This window comes from Gobius niger (assembly GCF_951799975.1).
Source record: "Gobius niger genome assembly, contig: SCAFFOLD_162, whole genome shotgun sequence".
Classification (NCBI taxonomy): Eukaryota; Metazoa; Chordata; class Actinopteri; order Gobiiformes; family Gobiidae; genus Gobius; species Gobius niger.
In genome coordinates this window covers 7,583-30,756 of record NW_027639184.1, presented here as the reverse complement: position 1 = coordinate 30,756, position 23,174 = coordinate 7,583, and the positions used below count along the sequence as shown (strand labels likewise).

The window sequence follows — 23,174 nt, the reverse complement described above, 5'->3', positions numbered from 1 at the left end:
TCTCCACAGGAGGATGAGGGTTCTCCACATGTCAGGAGGATGAGGGTTCTCCACATGTCAGGAGGATGTGGGTTCTCCACATGTCAGGAGGATGTGGAGTCTCCACATGTCAGGAGGATGAGGGTTCTCCACATGTCAGGAGGATGAGGAGTCTCCACATGTCAGGAGGATGAGGACTCTCCACATGTCAGGAGGATGAGGGTTCTCCACATGTCAGGAGGATGAGGGTTCTCCACATGTCAGGAGGATGAGGGTTCTCCACATGTCAGGAGGATGAGGGTTCTCCACATGTCAGGAGGATGAGGGTTCTCCTCATGTCAGGAGGATGAGGGTTCTCCACATGTCAGGAGGATGAGGGTTCTCCTCATGTCAGGAGGATGAGGGTTCTCCACATGTCAGGAGGATGAGGGTTCTCCACATGTCAGGAGGATGAGGGTTCTCCACATGTCAGGAGGATGAGGGTTCTCCACATGTCAGGAGGATGAGGGTTCTCCACATGTCAGGAGGATGAGGGATCTCCACATGTCAGGAGGATGTGGGTTCTCCACATGTCAGGAGGATGAGGGTTCTCCACATGTCAGGAGGATGAGGACTCTCCACATGTCAGGAGGATGAGGGTTCTCCACATGTCAGGAGGATGAGGGATCTCCACATGTCAGGAGGATGAGGAGTCTCCACATGTCAGGAGGATGAGGGTTCTCCACATGTCAGGAGGATGAGGGTTCTCCACATGTCAGGAGGATGAGGGTTCTCCTCATGTCAGGAGGATGAGGGTTCTCCACATGTCAGGAGGATGAGGGTTCTCCACATGTCAGGAGGATGTGGGTTCTCCACATGTCAGGAGGATGAGGGTTCTCCACATGTCAGGAGGATGAGGGTTCTCCACATGTCAGGAGGATGAGGGTTCTCCACATGTCAGGAGGATGTGGGTTCTCCACATGTCAGGAGGATGAGGGTTCTCCACATGTCAGGAGGATGAGGGTTCTCCACATGTCAGGAGGATGAGGGTTCTCCACATGTCAGGAGGATGAGGGTTCTCCACATGTCAGGAGGATGAGGGTTCTCCACAGGTCAGGAGGATGAGGGTTCTCCACATGTCAGGAGGATGAGGGTTCTCCACATGTCAGGAGGATGTGGGTTCTTCACATGTCAGGAGGATGAGGAGTCTCCACATGTCAGGAGGATGAGGGTTCTCCACATGTCAGGAGGATGAGGACTCTCCACATGTCAGGAGGATGAGGGTTCTCCACATGTCAGGAGGATGAGGAGTCTCCACATGTCAGGAGGATGAGGGTTCTCCACATGTCAGGAGGATGAGGGTTCTCCACATGTCAGGAGGATGAGGGTTCTCCACATGTCAGGAGGATGAGGACTCTCCACATGTCAGGAGGATGAGGGATCTCCACATGTCAGGAGGATGAGGAGTCTCCACATGTCAGGAGGATGAGGGTTCTCCACATGTCAGGAGGATGAGGACTCTCCACATGTCAGGAGGATGAGGGTTCTCCACATGTCAGGAGGATGAGGGTTCTCCACATGTCAGGAGGATGAGGGTTCTCCACATGTCAGGAGGATGTGGGTTCTCCACATGTCAGGAGGATGAGGTTCTCCACATGTCAGGAGGATGAGGGTTCGCCACATGTCAGGAGGATGAGGAGTCTCCACATGTCAGGAGGATGAGGGTTCTCCACATGTCAGGAGGATGAGGGTTCTCCACATGTCAGGAGGATGAGGGTTCTCCACATGTCAGGAGGATGAGGGTTCTCCACATGTCAGGAGGATGAGGGTTCTCCACATGTCAGGAGGATGAGGGTTCTCCACATGTCAGGAGGATGAGGGTTCTCCACAGGTCAGGAGGATGAGGGTTCTCCACATGTCAGGAGGATGTGGAGTCTCCACATGTCAGGAGGATGAGGGTTCTCCACATGTCAGGAGGATGAGGGTTCTCCACATGTCAGGAGGATGAGGGTTCTCCACATGTCAGGAGGATGAGGGTTCTCCACATGTCAGGAGGATGAGGGTTCTCCACATGTCAGGAGGATGAGGGTTCTCCACATGTCAGGAGGATGAGGGTTCTCCACATGTCAGGAGGATGAGGGTTCGCCACATGTCAGGAGAATGAGGGTTCTTCACATGTCAGGAGGATGAGGGTTCTCCACATGTCAGGAGGATGAGGGTTCTCCACATGTCAGGAGGATGTGGAGTCTCCACATGTCAGGAGGATGAGGGTTCTCCACATGTCAGGAGGATGAGGGTTCTCCACATGTCAGGAGGATGTGGGTTCTCCACATGTCAGGAGGATGAGGGTTCTCCACATGTCAGGAGGATGAGGGTTCTCCACATGTCAGGAGGATGAGGGTTCTCCACATGTCAGGAGGATGAGGGTTCTCCACATGTCAGGAGGATGAGGGTTCTCCACATGTCAGGAGGATGTGGGTTCTCCACATGTCAGGAGGATGTGGGTTCTCCACATGTCAGGAGGATGAGGGTTCTCCACATGTCAGGAGGATGTGGAGTCTCCTTTCTAATGGAAAACTAGCTTGTTTTGCCGCCCATATATGGAGGTACTGCAGCAATGGCGGCCCCAGCGTCGCGGTCATTGGTAACGCCTCATTTGAAAGCTAAGATCTACAAAAGTGATCAGAACTCACATTGCATTTTTGCTGTGTTTTAGACGGGTTTTTTTTTGGTAGTTTTTTCCATTTTTGTTGCTTTTTGTCGCTACCTCGAATGAGACTCAGTCGTACAGTGTTAGTGTGAGAGAGTCCTCGGCGCTCGGCACATGTCCAGCCGGGGTGCAGTGGTCAGCAGGTGCGGTGGTCAGCAGGTGCAGTGGTCAGCAGGTGCGGTGGTCAGCCGGGGTGCAGCGGTCAGCAGGTGCAGCGGTCAGCAGGTGCGGTGGTCAGCAGGTGCAGTGGTCAGCAGGTGCGGGGGCTGCCGGGGATCGTTCAGCACTCGTCAGCTCAATCCTGCAGTTCACAACGAAGCCTCAAACACGAGACTCACATGCTCACAGGGAGGCAGTGTTATAGATGATTAATGACAAATATGTGACCTTTCAGTGACCCCGCAGCTGTAGGGTCAGCACGGCACAGTGGCGTCGATCACCTCATCACATCATAGTGAAGCAGCTCCTGATTTAACCTCTTAACTCCCGCCTGAACCGAGAGGATCTTTTTCCTCACGTCATCAGGTTTTTTTTCCATCATTTTTGGTTGGGCGTTCAACTCATTTTTGTAACTTTTTTCTCATTTTTTGTCACATTTTTGTCATTTTTTGGTCAATTTTTGAATCACATTTTTGTCATTTTTTTGGTCAATTTTTGTCATTTTTTGTCAAAATTTTATCAATTTTTTATCCATTTTTTGTCAATTTTTTGTAATTTTTTCATCACTTTTTTCATAAATTTTTGAATCACATTTTTGTCACATTTATGTCATTTTTTTGGTCAATTTTTTGTCATTTTTTGTAAATTTTTGTCTAATTTTCATCAAAGTTTTGTCACATTTTTGTCGTTTTTTTGTCAAATCTTTGTCGTTTTTTTCGTCAATTTTTGTCAATTTCTTGTGACTTTTTTGCCACTTTTTCATCCATTTTTTCATCACATTTTTGTCATTTTTTGATCAATTTTTTGTCATTTTTTGTCAATTTTTTATCAATTTTTTGTCAATTTATGGTCAATTTTTTGTCATTTTTTAATAAATTTTTTAATCACATTTTTGTCACATTTATGTAATTTTTTTGTCAAATCTTTGTCGTTTTTTCGTCAATTTTTGTCAATTTCTTGTGCCATTTTTGCCACTTTTTCATCAATTTTGCGTCACTTTTCTGTCACATTTCCATCATTGTTTTCGTCTCAGTTTTGTCACTATTTTCACACCTTTTTTTCCAGAAGCTTTTGGATTGGGGTAAAGCCAAACTGGAGAAAATGTGCTCGGTTCAGGTGGGAGTTAAGGGGTTTAAATAAATAAGCTCGGTCAGCAATAAATCTGCAGCTTTGCTCTTTTACTAAGACAAACCAGACCAGAGGAAGTCCTGCAGCGTAAAGTCTGATCTGAACGATTTACGGAGCCTCTGGAGACTCGTTATCCTGATGTGATCGTTTACAATATAAAGTAGTTTAAGTTGCAGATCTTTGTAGAGCAGGATCATTATTATGAGACCAAAGCACTTTTTACACCCAGAACAAGAGACGTTTGTTTTAGTTACTCCGTGCTCGGTGTTGGTGGTAATCCATGAAAACAGCTGCACTGACAGATTTGCAGCTGTAAACATCCTGGAACAACCTGGATAATCACGATTATTTTTGTCATAATTGAAATCACGATTATTCAAACGATTATTTGTTGCCTTTAACCTCGTAACTCCCACCTGAACATGTTTTCTCCAAATTCTCCAAATCTAAAAGCTTCTTCAAAACAGAGGCAAAAATCGACGCAACAAAAAAACAGCAAAAAATGACAAAAATCCAGCAAAATATGACAAAAATCAAGAAAAAATTACAAAAATCCAGAAAAAAAAGACACAAAAAAGTGACAAAAATCAAGGAAAAAAAGATAAAAACAACCAGAAAAAAATGACAAAAACCCAGCAAAAAATGACAAAAATCAATTAAAAAAAAGACAAAAATCCAGCAGAAAAAAAACAAAAATCAATAAAAAAGTTCCAAAAATCCAGCAAAAAAAAGACACAAAAAAAGACAAAAATACAGAAAAAATGACAAAAATACAGAAAAAAAAGAAACAAAAAATGACAAAAATCCAGCAGAAAAACGACAAAAATCAAGAAAAAAAAGACACAAAAAATGACAAAAATCAAGAAAAAAATGACAAAAATCAAGCAAAAAAAAAGACAAAAATCCAGCAGAAAAAAGACAAAAATCCAGCAAAAAAAGTGACAAAAGAGCAGCAAAAAAGTAATAAAATACTGACTAAAACACAAAAGGGATATAAAAAGTGACGACAATCTCAAAGAGGAGAGAATGGATTTGGTTTGGGCCCAAGAGATAAAAAAAAAAGTCTATCTTTATTTTATTTATTTATTAATCAAAACACTATGATGATATTTTCTGTTTTCTGGACAGTCATAAAAGTACAAATGATTTCAAGCACGCCTCGATTAAGGAGAGGTCCCTGTTTCACACCCGCCCCCTGCTGGCCGGCCCTCACACCTGCGCAAGTAAACTGAGCAGCGCGGCCTGATGACATCATCACACAGCGCCGTTTGTTTTATGACAAAAGCGCGAGCCGTGGCACGTGAAAAGCGAAGGGAAAATAATCCCAGCGGCCTGAAATAATACAAGTCTGCTTTGCAAAAAAAAAAGAAAATTAAATAAATAAATAAATAAATAAATAAAAATGACAAAAAAAATATATGAAAAAATAGAAAAAAAAAAGAAAAAAAAATTTAATCGATTTTTTGCGATTATGCTAATTTTGTAATCGTTTACTGTTGTAATCGAAATCGTAGTCAAATTTCGATTAATTGCACAGCCCTCGTTAGCCTCGTGTGGCTTTGATGAAACTCCAGAGCAGCGTTAGAGCCACTGTTGTAGAACATCTGGAGCTGAATCTGTCCATTTTTCTCGTTTTGATAATGGAAAAAAGCTTTCAGTGGATGAGATTAAAAGTAGCAGCTACTTTGCCTGAGGAAATGAAGAGAAAGTTGTGCGATATGAGCCGAGTTCCGCCTGCAGTCACTTCCTCGTGAAGCTGAAATGCCAGAGCCTCAGACTCCGCCGTTTAAATGTCGTAACATTTACGAACGTTAATGAATATCCAGAGCGGCGTCGGTCTGAGAATGGCGCTGAATAAAAGGCAGAGTTTAGTTTAACCCCTTAACTCCCACCTGAACCGAGCACATTTTCTCCAGTTTGGCTTTACCCCAATCCAAAAGCTTCTGGAAAAAAGGTGAGGAAATAGCGACAGAACTGAGACGAAAACAATGATGGAAATGTGACAAAAAAGTGAGAAAACATTGACAAAAAAGTGATGAAACATAGATGAAAAAGTGGCAAAAATGTCACAAGAAATTGACAAAAAATTTACGAAAAAATGACAAAAATGTGACAAAAAATTTACGAAAAAAAAGACAAAAAATTGACAAAAAATAAGAAAAAATGGACCAAAAAAATGACAAAAATTGAATAAGAATTGACCAAAAAATGACAAAAAAATGACAAAAATGTGACCAAAAAATGACAAAAAATTGACCAAAAAAAGACAAAAATTTGACCAAAATTTGACCAAAAAAATGACAAAAATGTGATATAAAAAAAAAAAATGACCCAAAAAAATGACAAATATGGAATAAGAATTGACCAAAAAAATGACAAAAAAATGACACAAATGTGACAAAAAATGACAAAAATGTGACAAAAAATTGACAAAAAAAATGACAAAAATGTGATAAAAAAGTGACCAAAATATGACAAAAAAAATACAAAAATGTGATAAAAAATTGACAAAAAAAAGACAAAAAATTGACAAAAAATAACAAAAAATTGACCCAAAAAATGACAAAAATGGAATAAGAATTGACAAAAAAATGACAAAAAAATGACAAAAATGTGACAAAAAAAAGACCAAAAAATGACAAAAATGTGATAAAAAATTGACAAAAAAATGACAAAAAAAAGACCAAAAAAATGACGAATAAGTTACAAAAATGAGTTGAATACCCAACAAAAAAATGATGGAAAATGTGATGACGTGAGGAAAAAGCTCCTCTCGGTTCAGGCGGGAGTTAAGAGGTTAAGAGAAATGAGTCCTGCCATAGCAACAGCACTGGGCGCCGTGGTAACGCTGCTGTTTCTGTCTCTCTCTCCGCAGACATCTCCCAAAATGGACGCCGATAACCAGAGTGTGCCGCAGGCGGGGGAGTCGAGCGCCGCGGCAGAGCCCGGGAAGGAACCGCCCCCCGGCCCGCCCAGGCCCCGCAGGCCCCAGCGGAGCGCCCACGTGGAGGGGTCCGTGGACATATCGGAGCCGAAAGAGCCGGGCGGAGAGAGCTGCGCCCCCGATGGTTCCGCGCCCAGCCGCCCCAAACCCCCCCGCCCCGCGCCCGTCGCCAAGCCCGCGGGGGAGCACTCGCCGCCGCCCCGACCGTCCGACGTCAGGGCCAGTCCCAAAGGCCCCGCGTCCCACCACCCCCAGCCGGTCCGGGCCGCCTCGGTGCCCGACCCGGCGCCCGTGGGCCGGCACATCCCCTCGCACCTGAACCCCCACGCGCAGAGGGCCCTGTCTGTGGCCGGGACGGCGGACACGCAGGCGCAGGCCATGGAGGACTTCAGGTACCACCTCCAAACAGTCTGTGTTCTTCTACAGAGCAGATCAAGGCTTTTGAAAATAGGACTTATTTAAAACAGCTGCATAATTATCTTTTTATTTCAGTGAAGCAGAAATTGTAATCAAGAAATGTTAAGTTATTGACAGGCAGGGCCGGATTTAAGTAAAATGGGCCCCGGGGCTAAAGTTTTTTCAGGGCCCCCCATACACTGTGTGGAGGGCCCTGAGAGAAATACGAAATATCTGTTGGATTTCTCTCTGATAAATGAATGATTTTTTTTTTTTTTGAATATGCAGAAGTAACTTTCTTAAACTTCTTAAACATAGAAGAACCGTTGCTACTGCCAAAAGGCTGGTGGGGGGACATATTTAACCCCTTAACTCCCACGTGAACCGAGCACATTTTCTCCAGTTTGGCTTTACCCCAATCCAAAAGCTTCTGGGAAAAAGGTGAGAAAATAGCGACAAAACTGAGATGAAAACAATGATGGAAATGTGAAAAAAATGACAAAAATGTGAGAAAAAAATGACCAAAATTGGATAAAAAATTGACAAAAAAATGACAAAAATGTGATAAAAAATGACAAAAATGTGACAAAAAATGTGAAAAAAAATGACAAAAATGTGACAAAAAAATGACCAAAATTGGATAAAAAATTGACAAAAAAATGACAAAAATGTGATAAAAAATGACAAAAATGTGACAAAAAATGTGATAAAAAATGACAAAAATGTGACAAAAAAAGATTATTATTATTTTTTTTTTAAATGACAAAAAAATGATTAAAAAAAAAATTGACAAAAAAAGTACAAAAAATTGATAAAAATTTGATAAAAATTTGACAAAAAAATTACAAAAATTTGACGACAAAATGACAAAAAAAACCTTAACTCCCACCTGAACCGAGCACATTTTCTCCAGGTTGGCTTTACCCCAATCCAAAAGCTTCTGGAAAAAAGCTGTGAAAATAGCAACAAAACTGAGACGAAAACAATGATGGAAATGTGACAAAAAAAAAGGACAAAAATTTGACCAAATGTGACAAAAAAATTGCAAAAATGTGACAAAAAATGACAGAAAATTGACAAAATGTGATAAAAATTTGACAAAAAAATAAAAAAAAATTGACGAAAAAATGTGACAAAAAATTACAAATAATGACAAAAAATTGATAAAAAAATGGACGAAAAAATGACAAAAAAGCTACAAATATGAGTTGAATACCCAACAAAAAAATTATGGAAAAAAAATCTGATGACGTGAGGAAAAAGATCCTCTCGGTTCAGGCAGGAGTTAGGAGGTTAAAAGGGGGGTCTGGGCGTCCTCCCCCAGAGATTTATTTTTATTTTAATGCTTCAGTTTGGTGCATCTCATACATTTTAACAGACCAATAGATACATATTTTTTCCCAGTGTAAACTCAATGAAAATGGCGCAAACCTTTTTTAGTCCTGTTATTGTTATCTAAGAGTGATTAGGAGGAAATGCCCTTATTTAGACGTCCTGTAAAGGCTTCTCTATGTTCCCACTGTCCCCGAAGCACCAACATTTAGTGCAGAGTCGATTTGAATATCGTCAGATCTCCGCGGCTCCAGGGCCTTGTCGATGCAAATGGGACCAAACCACTCCCAGTGCGGAGCCGGGACAGACCAACGACTATTGTAACTGACCTTTCACAAAACCCCGCACCCAAAACGGCCACTGTCTAATCACACCTCTTAGCCAATAATCTAAACCAGACAAACAAAAAATGACAAAAAATGACAAAAAATTGATATAAAATTTACGAAAAAATGACAAAAATGTGACAAAAAAAATTACAAAAATGTGATACAAAAATTACAAAAAATGACACAAATTTGATAAAAAATTTAGGAAAAAATGACAAAAAAATGACAAAAATGTGATAAAAATTTGACAAAAAAATTAAAAAAAATTGATAAAAATTTGATTAAAAAATTACGAAAAAATGACAAAAATGTGACAAAAAAATGACAAAAATGTGATAAAAGAATGACAAAAAATGACATAAATTTGATAAAAAAAATGACAAAAAAAATTCAAAAATGTGATAAAAATGTGACAAAAAAAAATGACAAAAATTTGACAAAAAATGACAAAAATGTGACAAAAAATGACAAAAAAATGAGAAAAAAATTACAAAAATGTGATAAAAAATGACAAAAATTTGACAAAAAATGACAAAAATTTGACAAAAAATTACAAAAATTTGAAAAAATGTGACAAAAAATGACAAAAAAATTACAAAAAAATTACAAAAATGTGATAAAAAATGACAAAAATTTGACAAAAAATGACAAAAAAATGACAAAAATGTGATAAAAAAATTACAAAAAATTGACGAAAACATGACAAAAATGTGACAAAAAATGACAAAAAAATGACAAAAAATTGATAAAAAAATGACAAAAAATGACAAAAAATGACATAAATGTGATAAAACGTGACAAAAAAAGACAAAAAATTGACGAAAAAAATACAAAAATTTGATAAAAATTTGATAAAAAATTTACGACAAAATGACAAAAAAGTGACAAAAAAGGACAAAAATTTGACAAAATGTGACAAAAAAATGAAAAAAATGTGACAAAAAAATGAAAAAAAATTGATAAAAAATTGACGAAATTATGACAAAAAATTGACGAAAAAATGACAAAAATTTGACTAAAAAGCTACAAAAATGAGTTGAATACCCAACAAAACTTGTAACTGACCTTTCACAAAACCCCGCCCCCAAAACGGCCACTGTCTAATCACACCTCGTCGGTATCTGAAGTATCTAACAACAAACTGGAGAATAGTTTAGTGTAAATCCAATATTCCACATAGAGCTGACTTTATTACAGACGACACTCCCTAAACCAGAGTCTGAGCTGGATTTTATTTTTTATTTCCCAACTTTATTTTACATTTTTAAGGCACATAACAAATACAAGTGAAAACCCACTATTCAAAGTAGACTATGCCAAGATAGACATAGAAAAACAATGGAGCAATCACCAAAATCATAAACACACACAAAAAAAAACATTACATTCGCCATGAAATAATTGATCAACAATCTAAACGAGACCAGACGAACAAAAAACAACACAAAATGACGAAAATTGGATAAAAAATTGACGGAAACAACAAAAATTTGACAAAAAAATTACAAAAATGTGATTAAAAAATTACAAAAATGTGATATAAATTTGACCAAGAAATTACAAAAAAAATGATGAAAAAATGACAAAAATGTGACAAAAAATTACAAAAATTTGATAAAAATTTGACAAAAAAATTATAAAAAATTGACGAAAAAATGACAAAAATGTGAAAAAAGAAATTACAAAAATGTGATAAAAATTTTTACAAAAAATGACAAAAATTTGATTAAAAAATGACGAAAAAATGACAAAAATGTGACCAAAAATTACAAAAATGTGATAAAAATTTGACCAAAAAGTTACAAAAAATTTATGAAAAAATGACAAAAATGTGACAAAAAAATGACAAAAATGTGATGAAAAAATAAAAAAAAATTGATAAAAAATTGATAAAAAAATGACAAAAAATTTACGAAAAAATGACAAAAATGTGATTTTTCCCCCAAAAAAATGTGATAAAAAATTGACGAAAAAATGACAAAAATGTGATATATTTTTTTCAAAAATTTGATAAAAAACTTACAAAAAAATGACAAAAATTTGATAAAAAATGGACAAAAAAATGACAAAAAAAATGACAAAAATGTGAAAAAAAATGACAAAAAAGTTACAAAAATGAGTAGAACACCCAACAAAAAAATGAAGGGACAAAAATCTGATGACGTGAGGAAAAAGATCCTCTCGGTTCAGGCGGGAGTTAAGAGGTTAAAGGGGGTTCTGGGCACCTCTTGTTGGCCACGTTGGTATCTGAAGTATCTGAAGTATCTGAATCCACGTGGCCTCAGACGTCCGCAGACTCCCGGTTGTGGTTGTTTTTGTTTTGTGATTCCGCCTGGTCTGCCTGAGTCTGTGTGAAAGGGAAACACTAAGGGAGCGGCTGAACACTGTGTCGTCCTGCTCGGACTATTGGACGCCGGTCTCTGCGTGTGGACATTTGCCTGAGAAAATAACCCACGCTATTGACCGTCTGTCTGACACCGCCTGGAAGCGAGTCGAGCTGTTGCACCGAAACAGAATAATATTGAAAACCGTCTGATCGTATTTGGAGCAATTCTAATCTGTCTTCTCCAAGAAAGATTTGATTGAGGGACGCACCAGTCATAGTCATACTCGTTAATACAGGACTCAGCTCTCAGTTGAGGAGAGGAAATAACAACAAACTGGAGAATAGTTTAGTGTAAATCCAATATTCCACATAGAGCTGACTTTATTACAGACGACACACTGCTAAAAGTATTTAACTAGATCAGTATAAACATCTCAATTTGAGCACAATAATCCACATTTTAGCTGTTTTGACGAGTTAAGAAGTTCTTGAGCATTTGTCCCAGATTATTTCACTTGTTCTGAGATGTTTCTGACTCGTTTCGATACATTTCATCCTTATTTCAGGTCATTTTCTTTGCCAATGGGGAAAGAAAATTGGTCTTATCTCATTGGCAATTTTACTTTCTTATTTCAAGCCAGATTTACCCTAGAACTGGTCTGAAATGTCCTCAAACAAGCAAAGCAAACTTGGTCCGATCAGGAAAAGTGTCTAAATGAGGGAAAACCGCTCAAAACAAGAAACATTTCCTCGATTCAAGTCATTTAAGCCAATGCTTGATTCACTTTTTGCAGTGCACTCCCTAAACCAGAGTCTGAGCTGGATTTAACCGGAGCTACATGTTGTAAACACTGCCGCGTCTGCAGCAGCGATGCCCAAACGTTTTGTCTCTGAGGCCAATATGTAAAGGTGCCTGTGAGTCTCGGGCCAAACACGGCGATGTCAAGCACGAAAAACACATTTAACTGCAAATTATAAAGTTACCTTATTTGATTTACTTTGTATTTGTTTTTTATAGCTACATTTGCATTTGATTCTATCTATGCAAATAACATGCTATATTAAAACAAATGGTAACTCTGGCAACAGCCTAATTTTAGAAGAACAAAATCAACCATTGTAGCAATTTAGTGCAAAAAAAACAACACCTGTATCTACAACACCTACAGTGACTTTACCTCATTCATTAACTCAAAGAAAATGCCCCATTAGATTATTTTGAAAGTGTCAGTTCAGCATCAATTCTTTTATGAGTCATTTTTTAACACATACTGTGGTTGACGAAACAACCTTTGCAATAAAAGTTGGAAAAATGTGAAAGTTGATGCTAAAACGCTCTGTGATTGATAAATACCAAGACACCACAACAGTGTTTCCTTAACTTTGCGAAAGGAGAGAAACAGCGCCCCCAATTTGACGCTGGTGGTCAAAAAGTGTAGTGCATCCATATTTACCTTTGAGAATGAATGGGAGAGAGTTGGTATTAACCACACACAGCACAAAGTAGGTCACTCTCTAGTGGGCAGTGTTAATTTCGTCGACTAAAATATTTAGTCTTAATTTTAGTCAAAGTGATATTTTTGTGACTAAAATTGGACTAAAACTAAATTAAACGTTTCTCATGAGACTAAAACTGTGACTAAAATGTCCAGATATTTTAGTCGACTAAAATAAGACTAAATAAAAATGAAAAGGAGAGACTAAAATCATCCAAGCTTCTATTGACCGTCTGAAAAAGCCTCATATAATTTAAATTCACTGCCAAATGGACAGGTCTGAGCTTTATTCATGTGGAGCAGAAACATGAAGTCGAGGACCACGATTAAATATGATTATAATGAATATTATAAATATAAGTCGACTAAATTAGTCTTAATTTTAGTCGACTAAAACTAGACTGAAATTTAAACGTTTTTTTTTTACTAAATCCCCACTTTGGGCACCCCTGGTCTGCAGTGTTTACAACATACAGGCTAATGATGCTAATGTTGCTAATGATGCTAACTAGCCGCTAACTCGTGGCTAACCAGTTCTGGTGATTCTTACACCGTTTTATGCCCAGGGACTTATTCAAAAACTAACCCAGAGACTAAAAAGTCGTCAGAAAATCCAAAATAAAGAGATACAACATGTTTATACTGAGCCAAAAGGCTGAAGCTCCTGGATAAGTTACTACAAACACAGGAGAAAATCCACACGGAGCTGAAGTAAAGGAGAAAAGAGAGCATTTATCTGCAGTAATAAGTAACATCTCAGTACTATTGTTAAATACAAATACATAAGTGAATAAAGCACAAGCACTGAGGAGCTTTAGGACATGAGCTGTTCTGTCTGTGATGGACAGAGACATAAAAATGAAATTATATTGAATGAAAATTATTACTCAAGGAAACTCATTACCAATCTGCTGTGAAAAAGTCTGTTGAAGTCGGTTTTCGGTATTGGCGAGTACTTGAATCAAAGTCCTCGTCTGGGTTTTAGAGAAAGTGGTTTAATAATGATGCTTTTTTAAAGAAACACAGTAGGGCTGCTCGATTATTGAAAAAATAATAATCACGATTATTTTTGTCATAATTGAAATCACGATTATTCAAACGATTATTTGTTGCCTTTAAAAAAATCCAGCAAAAAAAAGACAATCCATAAAAAAAGACAAAAATCCAGCAAAAAAAAGACAAAAATCCAGCAAAAAAGTGACAAAAATCCATAAAAAAAAGACAAAATCCAGCAGAAAAATGACAAAAATCCAGCAGAAAAAAGACAAAAATCCAGCAAAAAAAAGACAAAAATCCAGCAAAAAAAATACAAAACTCCACAAAAAAGTGACAAAAATCCAGCAGAAAAAAGACAAAAATCCAGCAAAAAAGTGACAAAAATCCAGCAAAAAAATTACAAAAATCCAGCAAAAAATTACAAAAATCCAGCAAAAAAAATACAAAACTCCACCAAAAAAGTGACAAAAATCCAGCAAAAATCCAGCAAAAAAGTGACAAAAATCCAGCAAAAAAGTGACAAAAATCCAGCAGAAAAAAGACAAAAATCCAGCAGAAAAAAGACAAAAATCCATCAAAAAAGTGACAAAAATCCAGCAAAAAAGACAAAAATCCAGCAAAAAAGTGACAAAAATCCAGCAAAAAATTACAAAAATCCAGCAAAAAAAATACAAAACTCCACAAAAAAGTGACAAAAATCCAGCAGAAAAAAGACAAAAATCCAGCAGAAAAAAGACAAAAATCCAGCAGAAAAAAGACAAAAATCCATCAAAAAAGTGACAAAAATCCAGCAAAAATGACAAAAATCCAGCAAAAAAGTGACAAAAATCCAGCAAAAAAATTACAAAAATCCAGCAAAAAATTACAAAAATCCAGCAAAAAAAATACAAAAATCCAGCAAAAAAGACAAAAATCCAGCAAAAAAGACAAAAATCCAAAAATTAAAAATGTGAAAAAAAAATTGAAAACATTTTTTGAAAAAAAATAAAATTAATTATAATCGATTTTTGGCGATTATGCTAATTTTGTAATCGTTTACTGTTGTAATCGAAATTGTAATCGAATTTCGATTAATTGCACAGCCCTAAAACGCAGACTCTTTGGCTTCACTCGTTCCGTCTCGTCTGTGCAGGATCCACGTCATCACCTGGAACGTCGGCTCCGCCCAGCCGCCCGATGACATCACGTCCCTGTTGGGTCTGAACGTGGGCGACGGGAACACGGACATGTACATCATCGGGTGAGACAAACCGGAAACAAACCTTTACGAGGACAGTTCTGGAGCAAAACGCTGCAGATCAAACATGAACTTTCCCATCGAGGTCTGGGCACCGTTAGACAATACCAGGGTGTCGGAAACAAGAAAGTTTAGGTACGACCGGTCTGTAGGGACAACTTTAAATGAAGCGACTTGGTTGTTTCAGCTCAAATAAATAATGTTTCCCCAATTTTTAAAACTTTTTATTTTCACTTTTTGCCCAATGTTTGCCAAATTTTTCCGACATTTTTTTTTAAATTTTTGCCTGCACTTTTGTTCCCCCATTTTTGCAATTTTTTTCATTACTTATATTTATCCTATTTCCACATTTTTTCCCCCATTCTCACTTTTTCAAATTTTTTTGCCCAATATTTTCACCATTTTCCTTCAATTTTTTTTATTTTTTATTTTTGTTTACATTATTTTTTTTCATTTGTTTTATTGCTCATATTTTCCCTATTTCTGCCATTTCTTTCCCATTTTCCCCAATTTTAAATGTTTTATTTTACCACAATTTCTCCAATTTTTCCCCCAGATTATTCCACTTTTTTTGCCTATTATTTTACATTTTTTCGCCATTTCCTCCAATTTTCCCCCATTTGTTTTTCTAATTCCCCCACCCCCCAGTCTTCCCAATTTTTCCCACATTTTTTCAAGATTTTTATTTATTTTTTCCCCTTTTTTAATTTTTGTTTTTGCCCAATATTTTCACAATTTTCCCTCAATTATTTTTTTTTATTTTTATTTTTGCCTCAATTTTTTTCTCAATTTTTTCAATTACTCAATTATTTTCCCCATTTTTTAAATGTCTGTTTCCTGTTTTCTGTTTCTCGACGACACATATTTTAGTGTCAGTATCTGAAAAGTATCGGTATCGATACCGGAGTGAAAGTGATCTGTGCTGAGCCGGTGTAACGGCTGGTGTTCCCTCTCTGGTGTTCAGTAGATAATCCTCTCTGGTGTTCAGTAGATAACTCTCTCTGGTGTTCAGTAGATAACTCTCTCTCTGGTGTTCAGTAGATAACTCTCTCTGGTGTTCAGTAGATAACTCTCTCTGGTGTTCCCTCTCTGGTGTTCAGTAGATAACCCTCTCTGGTGTTTAGTAGATAACCCTCTCTGGTGTTCAGTAGATAACCCTCTCTGGTGTTCAGTAGATAACCCTCTCTGGTGTTTAGTAGATAACCCTCTCTGGTGTTCAGTAGATAACTCTCTCTGGTGTTCAGTAGATAACTCTCTCTGGTGTTCAGTAGATAACTCTCTCTGGTGTTCAGTAGATAACTCTCTCTGGTGTTCAGTAGATAACTCTCTCTGGTGTTCAGTAGATAACTCTCTCTGGTGTTCAGTAGATAACTCTCTCTGGTGTTCAGTAGATAACTCTCTCTGGTGTTCAGTAGATAACTCTCTCTGGTGTTCAGTAGATAACCCTCTCTCTGGTGTTCAGTAGATAACCCTCTCTGGTGTTTAGTAGATAACCCTCTCTGGTGTTTAGTAGATAACCCTCTCTGGTGTTCAGTAGATAACTCTCTCTGGTGTTCAGTAGATAACTCTCTCTGGTGTTTAGTAGATAACTCTCTCTCTGGTGTTCAGTAGATAACCCTCTCTGGTGTTTAGTAGATAACCCTCTCTGGTGTTTAGTAGATAACCCTCTCTGGTGTTCAGTAGATAACTCTCTCTGGTGTTCAGTAGATAACTCTCTCTGGTGTTCAGTAGATAACTCTCTCTGGTGTTCAGTAGATAACTCTCTCTGGTGTTTCCTCTCTGGTGTTCAGTAGATAACTCTCTCTGGTGTTCAGTAGGTAACTCTCTCTGGTGTTTCCTCTCTGGTGTTCAGTAGATAACCCTCTCTGGTGTTCAGTAGATAACCCTCTCTGGTGTTCAGTAGATAACTCTCTCTGGTGTTCAGTAGATAACCCTCTCTGGTGTTCAGTAGATAATCCTCTCTGGTGTTTCCTCTCTGGTGTTCAGTAGATAACTCTCTCTGGTGTTCAGTAGATAACTCTCTCTGGTGTTTAGTAGATAACTCTCTCTGGTGTTCCCTCTCTGGTGTTTAGTAGATAACTCTCTCTCTGGTGTTCAGTAGATAACTCTCTCTGGTGTTCCCTCTCTGGTGTTCAGTAGATAACTCTCTCTGGTGTTTCCTCTCTGGTGTTCAGTAGATAACTCTCTCTGGTGTTTCCTCTCTGGTGTTTCCTCTCTGGTGTTTAGTAGATAACCCTCTCTGGTGTTCAGTAGATAACTCTCTCTGGTGTTCAGTAGATAACTCTCTCTCTGGTGTTCAGTAGATAACTCTCTCTGGTGTTCAGTAGATAACCCTCTCTGGTGTTCAGTAGATAACTCTCTCTGGTGTTCAGTAGATAACTCTCTCTCTGGTGTTCAGTAGATAACCCTCTCTGGTGTTCAGTAGATAACCCTCTCTGGTGTTCAGTAGATAACCCTCTCTGGTGTTCAGTAGATAACCCTCTCTGGTGTTCAGTAGATAACCCTCTCTGGTGTTCAGTAGATAACTCTCTCTGGTGTTCAGTAGATAACTCTCTCTCTGGTGTTCAGTAGATAACCCTCTCTGGTGTTCAGTAGATAACCCTCTCTGGTGTTCAGTAGATAACTCTCTCTGGTGTTCAGTAGATAACTCTCTCTGGTGTTCAGTAGATAACCCTCTCTGGTGTTCAGTAGATAACTCTCTCTGGTGTTCAGTAGATAACCCTCTCTGGTGTTCAGTAGATAACTCTCTCTGGTGTTCAGTAGATAACTCTCTCTGGTGTTTCCTCTCTGGTGTTCAGTAGATAACCCTCTCTGGTGTTCAGTAGATAACCCTCTCTGGTGTTCAGTAGATAACCCTCTCTGGTGTTCAGTAGATAACTCTCTCTGGTGTTCAGTAGATAACCCTCTCTGGTGTTCCCTCTCTGGTGTTCAGTAGATAACCCTCTCTGGTGTTCAGTAGATAACTCTCTCTGGTGTTCAGTAGATAACTCTCTCTGGTGTTCAGTAGATAACCCTCTCTGGTGTTCAGTAGATAACTCTCTCTGGTGTTCAGTAGATAACTCTCTCTCTGGTGTTCAGTAGATAACCCTCTCTGGTGTTCAGTAGATAACTCTCTCTGGTGTTCAGTAGATAACTCTCTCTCTGGTGTTCAGTAGATAACTCTCTCTGGTGTTCAGTAGATAACTCTCTCTGGTGTTCAGTAGATAACTCTCTCTGGTGTTCAGTAGATAACTCTCTCTGGTGTTCAGTAGATAACCCTCTCTGGTGTTCAGTAGATAACCCTCTCTGGTGTTCAGTAGATAATCCTCTCTGGTGTTTCCTCTCTGGTGTTCAGTAGATAACTCTCTCTGGTGTTCAGTAGATAACCCTCTCTGGTGTTCAGTAGATAATCCTCTCTGGTGTTTCCTCTCTGGTGTTCAGTAGATAACTCTCTCTGGTGTTCAGTAGATAACTCTCTCTGGTGTTCAGTAGATAACCCTCTCTGGTGTTCAGTAGATAACCCTCTCTGGTGTTCAGTAGATAAACCTCTCTGGTGTTCAGTAGATAACTCTCTCTGGTGTTCAGTAGATAAACCTCTCTGGTGTTCAGTAGATAACCCTCTCTGGTGTTCAGTAGATAAACCTCTCTGGTGTTCAGTAGATAACTCTCTCTGGTGTTCAGTAGATAACCCTCTCTGGTGTTCAGTAGATAATCCTCTCTGGTGTTCAGTAGATAACCCTCTCTGGTGTTCAGTAGATAACCCTCTCTGGTGTTCAGTAGATAACTCTCTCTGGTGTTCAGTAGATAACCCTCTCTGGTGTTTCCTCTCTGGTGTTCAGTAGATAACCCTCTCTGGTGTTCAGTAGATAACTCTCTCTGGTGTTCAGTAGATAACCCTCTCTGGTGTTCAGTAGATAAACCTCTCTGGTGTTCAGTAGATAACTCTCTCTGGTGTTCAGTAGATAACCCTCTCTGGTGTTCAGTAGATAACCCTCTCTGGTGTTCAGTAGATAACTCTCTCTGGTGTTTCCTCTCTGGTGTTCAGTAGATAACCCTCTCTGGTGTTCAGTAGATAACCCTCTCTGGTGTTCAGTAGATAACTCTCTCTGGTGTTCAGTAGATAACTCTCTCTGGTGTTTCCTCTCTGGTGTTCAGTAGATAACTCTCTCTGGTGTTCAGTAGATAACCCTCTCTGGTGTTCAGTAGATAAACCTCTCTGGTGTTCAGTAGATAAACCTCTCTGGTGTTCAGTAGATAACCCTCTCTGGTGTTCAGTAGATAACTCTCTCTGGTGTTTCCTCTCTGGTGTTCAGTAGATAACCCTCTCTGGTGTTCAGTAGATAAACCTCTCTGGTGTTCAGTAGATAACCCTCTCTGGTGTTCAGTAGATAACTCTCTCTCTGGTGTTTCCTCTCTGGTGTTCAGTAGGTAACTCTCTCTGGTGTTCAGTAGATAACCCTCTCTGGTGTTCAGTAGATAACTCTCTCTGGTGTTTCCTCTCTGGTGTTCAGTAGATAACTCTCTCTGGTGTTCAGTAGATAACTCTCTCTGGTGTTCTGTAGATAACTCTCTCTGGTGTTCAGTAGATAACTCTCTCTGGTGTTCAGTAGATAACTCTCTCTCTGGTGTTTAGTAGATAACTCTCTCTGGTGTTTAGTAGATAACTCTCTCTGGTGTTCAGTAGATAACTCTCTCTCTGGTGTTCAGTAGATAATCCTCTCTGGTGTTTCCTCTCTGGTGTTCAGTAGATAACTCTCTCTGGTGTTCAGTAGATAACTCTCTCTGGTGTTTCCTCTCTGGTGTTCAGTAGATAACCCTCTCTGGTGTTCAGTAGATAACCCTCTCTGGTGTTCAGTAGATAACCCTCTCTGGTGTTCAGTAGATAACTCTCTCTGGTGTTCAGTAGATAACCCTCTCTGGTGTTCCCTCTCTGGTGTTCAGTAGATAACCCTCTCTGGTGTTCAGTAGATAACTCTCTCTGGTGTTCAGTAGATAACTCTCTCTGGTGTTCAGTAGATAACCCTCTCTGGTGTTCAGTAGATAACTCTCTCTGGTGTTCAGTAGATAACTCTCTCTCTGGTGTTCAGTAGATAACCCTCTCTGGTGTTCAGTAGATAACTCTCTCTGGTGTTCAGTAGATAACTCTCTCTCTGGTGTTCAGTAGATAACTCTCTCTGGTGTTCAGTAGATAACTCTCTCTGGTGTTCAGTAGATAACTCTCTCTGGTGTTCAGTAGATAACTCTCTCTGGTGTTCAGTAGATAACCCTCTCTGGTGTTCAGTAGATAACCCTCTCTGGTGTTCAGTAGATAATCCTCTCTGGTGTTTCCTCTCTGGTGTTCAGTAGATAACTCTCTCTGGTGTTCAGTAGATAACCCTCTCTGGTGTTCAGTAGATAATCCTCTCTGGTGTTTCCTCTCTGGTGTTCAGTAGATAACTCTCTCTGGTGTTCAGTAGATAACTCTCTCTGGTGTTCAGTAGATAACCCTCTCTGGTGTTCAGTAGATAACCCTCTCTGGTGTTCAGTAGATAAACCTCTCTGGTGTTCAGTAGATAACTCTCTCTGGTGTTCAGTAGATAAACCTCTCTGGTGTTCAGTAGATAACCCTCTCTGGTGTTCAGTAGATAAACCTCTCTGGTGTTCAGTAGATAACTCTCTCTGGTGTTCAGTAGATAACCCTCTCTGGTGTTCAGTAGATAATCCTCTCTGGTGTTCAGTAGATAACCCTCTCTGGTGTTCAGTAGATAACCCTCTCTGGTGTTCAGTAGATAACTCTCTCTGGTGTTCAGTAGATAACCCTCTCTGGTGTTTCCTCTCTGGTGTTCAGTAGATAACCCTCTCTGGTGTTCAGTAGATAACTCTCTCTGGTGTTCAGTAGATAACCCTCTCTGGTGTTCAGTAGATAAACCTCTCTGGTGTTCAGTAGATAACTCTCTCTGGTGTTCAGTAGATAACCCTCTCTGGTGTTCAGTAGATAACCCTCTCTGGTGTTCAGTAGATAACTCTCTCTGGTGTTTCCTCTCTGGTGTTCAGTAGATAACCCTCTCTGGTGTTCAGTAGATAACCCTCTCTGGTGTTCAGTAGATAACTCTCTCTGGTGTTCAGTAGATAACTCTCTCTGGTGTTTCCTCTCTGGTGTTCAGTAGATAACTCTCTCTGGTGTTCAGTAGATAACCCTCTCTGGTGTTCAGTAGATAAACCTCTCTGGTGTTCAGTAGATAAACCTCTCTGGTGTTCAGTAGATAACCCTCTCTGGTGTTCAGTAGATAACTCTCTCTGGTGTTTCCTCTCTGGTGTTCAGTAGATAACCCTCTCTGGTGTTCAGTAGATAAACCTCTCTGGTGTTCAGTAGATAACCCTCTCTGGTGTTCAGTAGATAACTCTCTCTCTGGTGTTTCCTCTCTGGTGTTCAGTAGGTAACTCTCTCTGGTGTTCAGTAGATAACCCTCTCTGGTGTTCAGTAGATAACTCTCTCTGGTGTTTCCTCTCTGGTGTTCAGTAGATAACTCTCTCTGGTGTTCAGTAGATAACTCTCTCTGGTGTTCTGTAGATAACTCTCTCTGGTGTTCAGTAGATAACTCTCTCTGGTGTTTCCTCTCTGGTGTTCAGTAGATAACTCTCTCTGGTGTTCAGTAGATAACTCTCTCTGGTGTTCTGTAGATAACTCTCTCTGGTGTTCAGTAGATAACTCTCTCTGGTGTTCTGTAGATAACTCTCTCTGGTGTTCAGTAGATAACCCTCTCTGGTGTTTCCTCTCTGGTGTTTAGTAGATAACCCTCTCTGGTGTTCAGTAGATAACTCTCTCTCTGGTGTTTAGTAGATAACTCTCTCTGGTGTTTAGTAGATAACTCTCTCTGGTGTTCAGTAGATAACTCTCTCTCTGGTGTTTAGTAGATAATCCTCTCTCTGGTGTTTAGTAGATAACTCTCTCTGGTGTTTAGTAGATAACTCTCTCTCTGGTGTTTAGTAGATAACTCTCTCTGGTGTTCAGTAGATAACTCTCTCTCTGGTGTTTAGTAGATAACTCTCTCTCTGGTGTTCAGTAGATAACCCTCTCTGGTGTTTAGTAGATAACTCTCTCTCTGGTGTTTAGTAGATAACTCTCTCTGGTGTTCAGTAGATAACTCTCTCTGGTGTTTAGTAGATAACCCTCTCTGGTGTTCAGTAGATAACTCTCTCTCTGGTGTTTAGTAGATAATCCTCTCTCTGGTGTTTAGTAGATAACTCTCTCTGGTGTTTAGTAGATAACTCTCTCTCTGGTGTTTAGTAGATAACTCTCTCTGGTGTTCAGTAGATAACTCTCTCTCTGGTGTTTAGTAGATAATCCTCTCTCTGGTGTTTAGTAGATAACTCTCTCTGGTGTTTAGTAGATAACTCTCTCTCTGGTGTTTAGTAGATAACTCTCTCTGGTGTTCAGTAGATAACTCTCTCTCTGGTGTTTAGTAGATAACTCTCTCTCTGGTGTTCAGTAGATAACCCTCTCTGGTGTTTAGTAGATAACTCTCTCTCTGGTGTTTAGTAGATAACTCTCTCTGGTGTTCAGTAGATAACTCTCTCTGGTGTTCAGTAGATAACTCTCTCTGGTGTTCAGTAGATAACCCTCTCTGGTGTTCAGTAGATAACCCTCTCTGGTGTTTAGTAGATAACCCTCTCTGGTGTTCAGTAGATAACCCTCTCTGGTGTTCAGTAGATAACTCTCTCTGGTGTTCAGTAGATAACCCTCTCTGGTGTTCAGTCTGCAGGAGGTGAACTCCATGATCAACAAGCGGCTGAAGGACGTGCTGTTCACGGACCAGTGGAGCGAGGTTTGCATGGAGCGACTCAGCCCCTTCGGCTACGTGCTGGTCAGTACCAAACACAAACACCACATACTGTAGAGTATGTACTTATACTGTAGAGTATGTACTTATACTGTAGAGTATGTACTTATACTGTATGTAGAGTATGTACTTATACTGTAGAGTATGCACTTATACTGTATGTAGAGACTGTATATTATAGAGCAGATTTACACTTTCACCAGGAAACAAATCCAAATCATCACAATACGTAAGGATTAGTGCATTAGACGGTTCTAACGCCCGACACAGTGTTGTTCCTCCTGCATTATAACGTCTAACGCGGCTCCTCGTTGTTTAATCCGCTTATACCAGGGTCCCACAAACCTAACATTTATAATAAATG

General features: G+C 39.3%; 1 protein-coding gene across 1 annotated transcript; it reads left to right on the top strand.

Moving 5' to 3' along the window:
- Nucleotides 1-6,761: 6,761 nt before the first annotated feature.
- Nucleotides 6,762-22,863, top strand: LOC306982789 (uncharacterized protein; the record flags this gene model as incomplete). Its single annotated transcript, XM_079583242.1, has 3 exons — nt 6,762-7,291; nt 14,907-15,014; nt 22,726-22,863. Coding segments are annotated over 3 exons (776 nt in total), but the record flags the coding sequence as incomplete, so codon positions are not given.
- Nucleotides 22,864-23,174: the final 311 nt, after the last annotated feature.